The sequence below is a fragment of the Chenopodium album genome, chromosome 19 (assembly GCF_948465745.1).
Source record: "Chenopodium album chromosome 19, dcCheAlbu1.1, whole genome shotgun sequence".
NCBI classification, from domain to species: domain Eukaryota; kingdom Viridiplantae; phylum Streptophyta; class Magnoliopsida; order Caryophyllales; family Amaranthaceae; genus Chenopodium; species Chenopodium album.
The window spans coordinates 1,086,363-1,093,866 of record NC_137852.1 but is presented as its reverse complement, the minus strand read 5'-3'; the positions used below and the strand labels follow the sequence as shown (position 1 = coordinate 1,093,866).

The 7,504-nt window shown below is 34.9% G+C and overlaps 1 protein-coding gene across 1 annotated transcript; it reads right to left on the bottom strand.

The window, feature by feature from the left end:
* Window positions 1-3,712: 3,712 nt before the first annotated feature.
* Window positions 3,713-7,274, bottom strand: LOC145594873 (EIN3-binding F-box protein 1-like). Its single transcript, XM_081651218.1, has 2 exons — window positions 6,972-7,274; window positions 3,713-6,366 (listed from the first exon to the last, which is right to left on the bottom strand). The coding sequence occupies exons 1-2, from the start codon at window positions 6,994-6,996 to the stop codon at window positions 4,469-4,471; spliced, it is 1,923 nt and encodes a 640-aa protein (XP_081507344.1). The 5' UTR covers window positions 6,997-7,274; the 3' UTR covers window positions 3,713-4,468.
* Between the last annotated feature and the right edge of the window lie 230 nt (window positions 7,275-7,504).

Here is a 7,504-nt window from a genome sequence, read left to right as displayed (position 1 = left end):
AGTGATTACCATTTTACAATTTGACCCGTTGACCCTTTGACCGTTGACTATAGTTGAGTTGTTATAGGTTACTTTCATTAATTCCTCATTTAACAAATATCGGCAACATGTTCAACCAATTCTGTGGACCGTGGTTGATAAGAAAATTCAGCACTTTTTAGTCTATATTTGTAGATTTAATATAAAAGACCAAGTGTTTGAGGACGCTGGGAGTTTGATTTCATAAATTGTTCAAATTGGATGTCATTGAAACAATTTCAGGTAATTAAAGGCCAAATGTTTGACGTTCCAAGTTTGATTTCATAAGATTTATAAGCAAATAAAAATAAGAAAAAGTTCGATATATAACAATTAACTAATGTATAGCTCGGGCGATGCTCCGGGTTATTTTTTTTTAACACTTGTAATGAATAGATAGGTTCATTCTTTATTATTTATTTATTCAATATTTGTTTATAATCTATAATAGTTTCCCATTAAACCTTTGAATAAATTATTTATGAAACCACTATTGACTATTATACAAACATGTTCTTGTAAAAAAATTATATAAACATGTCCTTTGTATATAATTTATAAAATGATGAAAATAAAGACATAATTAATATCAAAATAATTAAATAACTAAAATTTATAACGATAGTTAATTTTTCTTGATTGTATGTATTATCTCGATGATCATAATTAGCAAACAATAGGATCGTTTTTTTTTTTTTTTTTAAAGAATTGCAGTTATTAAATGTTCATATCTCCATCCAATCCATATACTTATATATTTATGAGTCGAGTATTGAAAACATGATTAATATAGATAGACATTTTTATTAGAATATGCTTATAGTTGAAACGGAAGAAGTATATGATTATTTGAGAAATATGAAAAGCCGAAACCCCAAAGGCCCAACTTACTGCTCAAATTTCGGTGGGGTTTGGACATAATTTGAAACCAACAGCATCAGAGGGACCCAACAATTTTCTAGTACAAAGGCCCAACGCTCATAGATTTTTTTTTTTTTTTTTTTTTTTTTTTTACATAATGAATTTTATGATGAAGCTTTTTCATGTTTTTTTATTGAGTTTTTCTCATGTATAGAAAGGCAGGTTTTTTTTATGATCTCTATATACGGAGTACAAAGTATCAGCTTTTTCATGTTTTTTTATTGAGTTTTTCTCATCGACTGAACTCAACTCAACTGAATTGAACTGAACTGAACTGAACTCAGCTGAACTGAACTGAACTGAACTGAACTGAAATGAATATTTTATAAGAGAAGGAAATTAGGAGCTGAACTGAACTGAACTGAGCTCAGCTGAACTGAACTGAACTGAACTGAATTTCAACGTAAGAGAACAGACCCTAAGATGGGACACTCAATTACTCATGGTAGGTTTTTTTTTTTTTTTTTTTTTAATGGTAGTCATGAATGTTTGGAATTTTGGATATATATACGTATATAAAAATATACAAGTATCATATATAGTTTTACGCATACAATATAATTAATATTATAATAAATATTTTTGATCTGATATGATCTAATCTGACCTAATATGATTTTTAAGAGTGTAAATGCATGTTCCACTGTAATACCAATTTGCCATCCTAGTATCCTACCACTAGTTTATGTTTGGTGACCACGTGACGATGTGTAAATTACTGGAATTGAGTGAATGACGAATATTTAGAGTGATTACACTTTTAATAAAGTTGATTGCATCCCCAAAAATATATTTGACCATGGAAGATTTGCTCTAAAATGTATGAAAATAAATTTTGTTTTTTAATTGTTGTCAATGAGAATCTTCAATTAATTAAATTTATTGAAATTATAAACTGATAAACTTCACAACGACTAGGTATCTTCTTCGGTATGAAAAATTATCTTATAATAACAATAATAGTTAAGATGCTTAATTTAATTTGCCTTTGCACCCTCATAGTCCCATTTCATCTTGGCATTGATTCTCCACCAAATTGGGTGTTAAAAGGGAGGTGATAAAATATTCTGGCCACACCGGGCCTTAACATCATACCTCTACCTTGGGTTTTTGTGTTGGGTTCGGGCCTTAGACTAAAAATATATATTAAGCTTGTCTAAACCCACCCTATTTTTGGGTCGAGCTATCTGACGAGCCGTTGTAAATCACCTCTAAGTATAAATACACTTTAATATAATTATTCAAGCTTTTTTTGAAATAATATATGACAGTAGTTCATATAAAGTATCTTTTAAGCTTCTAAATCTACAACATATATAATGACATACGACTATATGAGTGTAAAGCATTACAATAGTTACGTAACCTAATTTTCTAGAAAGAATGTATTTGAACTTGGACTTGATTACGATTTCATAATAACTACTATGAAATGGGCTCATAGTTGACTAGAATTTCAATAAGATAGGAGGAGCCAGAAATTTCCTACAAAGATCACATTCTTGGTGAGTTTTTATCAAGATTTAATTTGTCATTCTCTTATACTTTTCCTTGTTGCATTTTTTGACAATCTCTTCCAGAATAGTGCACACTATATTTTTATCTACATAATTTTATTTCCATCATCTTTGTTTAACTTCAAGATTTGAACAACAGTTTATTTAATAACTTTTGAAATGGAGGGGAAATAAACAAATTACTCAAGCTAAGTTTGATCGAGCACCATTATTTTTAATTTGCAAGTATAAATTACATGAAAGTGACTTTTTTTTTCTTAATAATATCCAACTTAATAATTTTATAAAGAGGCTTGCTTGTATTATTTTGAATTGGTTGGTTTAGGTACCAAAGTTATGATGATGGTCATGTACTAATTAATGTATTTAAGGGGAAAAAATCAAATTTCAGAGTCATTAAATGGAAAATTATATCTGTATAACATCTCTAAAAAGATTTTTGGTCAGGAATTGTCTAATATGATCCTAATAATTCGGTGGTTGGATTTGTCAATTATTTGAGAATTGTAGTTTCCAGTGCATCATTGCATACTCACCTATGACAGCCAGCGAATCCCATGGTCTCTTGTCTACATTTTTCCTTTTTATTCAAACCCAAAAAAAAAAAAAAAAAAAAAAAGGTGAAGATTACACATTATTTGCAAGATAAACATTCTGAAATTCCCATGCAAGTTATGAACTTCGTATGGTTTAGCTTAAGAATTTCTATATGAATAATTTTGTGTATACTTCGTATTTGTTGAATCCGTACTTCTTTTGTAAATGTCGTATTATGTTTTATTAATGAATTGATAATATATTGTAAAAGAAAAAAAGAAAAAAAAAAAAAACAAATGAATGATTCAACTATTCGATAAGTGTACATCATATAGGAATATAGACGTTCAGATTACGCTAATAGCTAGACTATTAATTTTGAAGAAAAAAGGTACCAAGCATTAACCTTTTTTTTTTTTTTTTTTTTTTTCTTTTAAAGTGCCAAAATTTGTGAAACTGAGGAAGTTGATACTTTGTACTCCGTATATAGAGATCTGGTGCCAACAGAATAGTGAAAAGGGGCTCTAGGTAGTCGAGGCAGACCAACTACCAAGCTCATCATAATTACCAATTGACATAATTCAAAAGCATTTGATTACAATTTAATTAATCTTCCTGTTTTCAAGTATAACGAAGATTATTTCAGAGAAAATAAATTCGTAAAATAAAACCTATCATAAGCAATTGCAGAAATTAAAATAGGCAAGAGACCGAGCATATATTCATAATTCTTACATTAATTTAAATCCATTGCGGGAAACAAGTTCATACAAAAGGCGCCTGTAAAAAAAAGGCTTTGGCAAAACTAATGAAAAAACAATCTCACCCAAAAGTGAAGATTGTGATGGCAGCAACACCAAAAGAGGTTGCTGCCACAGCCAAAGCCCCCTACGAAACAAGGCACCATACTTCGAACTTACAAAAGCAACGGTAAACAACTAGCAACACCCACCAGTGACCAACACCCACTACCATGAGCGGAACATAAACCACTCTGACATGGAGGACTTGGTAAAACCGATACACAGACTTGAAAAAAAACACTTCTAAAGGTTTAGAACTCAGCTCTAGAGTGGTCTAAAGCCAAGCTAAAATAGTCTTTTTTCTTTTTTTTTTTCTTTTTTCTTTTTTTTTTTTTTTTTTTTCTTTCTGAATGAAGGTCCAGAAACCCAGCAAAAGATAGACAAAGGCCAAACCCTCCAAATCCAGAGACCAGTAACTGTAATCTCAGGCATCAACGACCGCTCAAGAATAAATTCTTGAAACAGATTTCCAATATTGAGGAAACCTGTAAAAAAGGGGTATAAAATCGATCGTTTTCCTCCTGGAAAAAGAGCCAAGTCTCTGGCAAAGGGTAAGCCCGTTTTGAACTGATGGACCCAAAAAACTTAAACGAACGTTAACTATTCACGATTTCTGCTGATGTACTTCTGCGGCTACTTGAATTCCCTGAAGAGCATATATTAGCTTCCCACTTAGGAAAGGATATCACACCTGAAAAGACGCTGCACAAGCATGTCGACAACAGTGCTGCTGATTGAGTTGCAGTTCTGAAGATTCAGCCCCATAAGAGACTGACCCAACTTCACCAAGAATGGCAAGCACTTGTCTGAGAGCATTGAGCAACCAGATAAAGAGAGGATCTGCAAGCACAGCTGCTTTGACCGAGCCAAAGATGCAACACCAAAATCAGTAATGGCACACTTGGAAAGATCAAGTTCATTGAGCAGAAGGCAATCATCAGCGATAGCCACCAATCCTGCATCAGTCACTTTCCCACATCCTTCAAGGTTCAACACCTCCAGGGTTCCACCATGGAATTTTGCCAGTGCAATGACAACGTTGTCGGTCACATTAACACAGCCAGTGAGACCAACCTTGACAAGGCCAGCGCCAGCATCACAGCTCTCAATGAGAGAGAGAAGGCCAGCATCGGTGATACAGGGAAGCCCATTGAAATTGATACACTGCAATTGAGGACATAGCTTTGCCAACATGGCCAAGGTCATGTCTCCAAGCCCAGGGCAGTTACTAACTGTAACAGATCGAAGTGGTGTGGATTTGATCGGAAGGGGAAATCCCAAAATCATATCCTTGAATCCAAAGCAGCTAGACATAGTAAGAGCCTTCAACTTAGGACCACAGTTAAAAAGGAGACCAAAAAACCCAATTTGGGTAATCCTGTGGCACTCTTCAAGTTGTAGGCTCTCAAGGGACCTTGCAGCTTTGGCAAAAGATACCAATCCATTATCAGAAATGAAAGCACACTTCTTCAGAACAAATTGTTTCAAATTAGGACAACCTTTTCCAACAGCTTCAACTGCTACATCTGTGACTCCACGGCATGATGAAATGGTGAATGACCTGAGATGCTGAAGACCCTCAGCATTACCCATGACCCAGAAACCCTTTTCATTAACATTCTGAAGGTTGGTCAAAACAAGATCAGTAATGGCCTTTCCATAGTGGCCAACAACAGCAAGAGAAAGATCAGTGACATTCAACCCCTGTAGCTTCAACTTAGTTACGGAGAAAGATGCTGATGCCATCAAACTCGCAACACCCTGATCACCAACAAGTGGGCAGTCCTTGATGGTAACTGATTTAAGGTTGGGACAGAACTGTCCAACAGATTTCATACCTTCATTACCAATATACTGACAACCCTCGATACTCAAAGAGGTCAGAGTTGGACAACTCTTGGCGATGGCAAGCAAGGCCTTGTTGGTAATTGATGGGCAATTGCAAAGGTCAAGTTTCTCCAGGCGGTGGCATCTATTGGCAATCTCAATAAGGCCTTCATCTCCGATGGAAGCAATGTTCCAAAGGGATAAACTCTTCAGAGATGGGCAACATCGAGCAACAGCCTTCAAACCAAGGTCTGTAACTCCACGGACGGAATTGTTTCCCCTGATCATAAGCTTGCCCAAACCACCACGTGCAGCACTTCCTACAGCAACAGCTGCAAGTCTAACATCGGTGGCTTTCTTACCCTCCAAACTCCTGGTAAGAAATCCATCGTTCTCGATCTCCTCATCTTCATCGGCAGCAACCTTATTTTTGTTGCATAGATCCTCACTAGGGATGCTGCTCAAAAGCATAAGCCATCGCTTAGAAACGCCGGCACAAGAACTCCTTTCCTGATCCCCAGACAAACGTCTGAAGATCTCAAACAAGCACTCGTCTGGGAGGACATCAAGAGAGACCTGCTTCTTCTGTTCTACACTCTCTCCTGCTACAGTAGGGGCACTGATCCTAGCCCTTTTGTTAGGGAAGTAAACATCCACATGGTTGACAATACCAAGGGACAAAAAGCTACCAGCTTCCTTGGGGTTTGAGTATATTGATCCCCCATGGTAAAATTCCTCACTTCCTGAAAATCCAAATAACCAAAGCAAATTCAGTATATGATTTTCCACCCACATCACTTGATCCCATTAGCTAATTAAAATAACCATCAAATAACCCACATCAACAAAATTTGAGAGATCACTAACGATTCATGATTAAACTAAAATTATAATTACTGAATCACTCATGAATATCTACAGCGTTCTGCATAAAATTCGAGGCCTTAACATACAGATCAAATGCCAATGTTCATAAACTCAAATCAATTTTACAAAAATTTAGACTAATCCAACAAAACCCAGATGCCAAATAAAAATAGAACCACTACCTCAAATTCATGCAACAAAAAACTGATAAGCCAAATCATACCAAACCTTAATTAGCTCTACTGAAACAAATTAAGTAAACCCCAGATGCCAAAACTACCTGAAAATTTCAGCAACTAACTACCCAGAAAAACCCAGATGTCAAATATACCCAAACAACCCAATCATATATTAAAAACCCAATTATACAAACCCTAATTAGCTCTAAAACAAAATATCAAAAGGCAAAAACACCCAAATGAAATAAATACAATAAAATCATAAAATTTACAGAAATGAAAGAGAAGAATCCAAAACATACCACTGAAATCGAAGATCTGAGACATGATGAAAGCTGATTAAAAACCTCGGAGAGGCAAAAAAGGAGAGAGCTAGACGAGTGAAAGAAGCCACCCAGATCCTCAAAAGCTCCAAAAATCGAGATTAAGAACACAAAAACAACAAAGATGGATGAAAATTGAAGGTCTGCAAAATTCATGAGATGAGAAAATAGAGCGTGAAAGAGAAAACCCTATTGAAAATAGGGCAAAAAAGGGGGAAATTGGGGCGAAAGAAAAGAGGGGAAGGGGGAATGAATGAAACGAACGAACAATGAGAAAAGGTTTGGTGCTGTGGATGTGTTTTTATCTTTAGATGTTGTCAATGTATTAAGGTGGGTCCAACAAAAAATAATGTAATTGATTATTTGATTTTATAATATAAGGTTATTAATAATAGGTGGGAAAATGCATGAATATGATTCATATACAAGGAATTTGGAAGGTGTGGGGAATAGATGACATGCAAATGCAATGAATCTCACTCTAAAACTTGTATTCTTTGCTCCCATTCCTA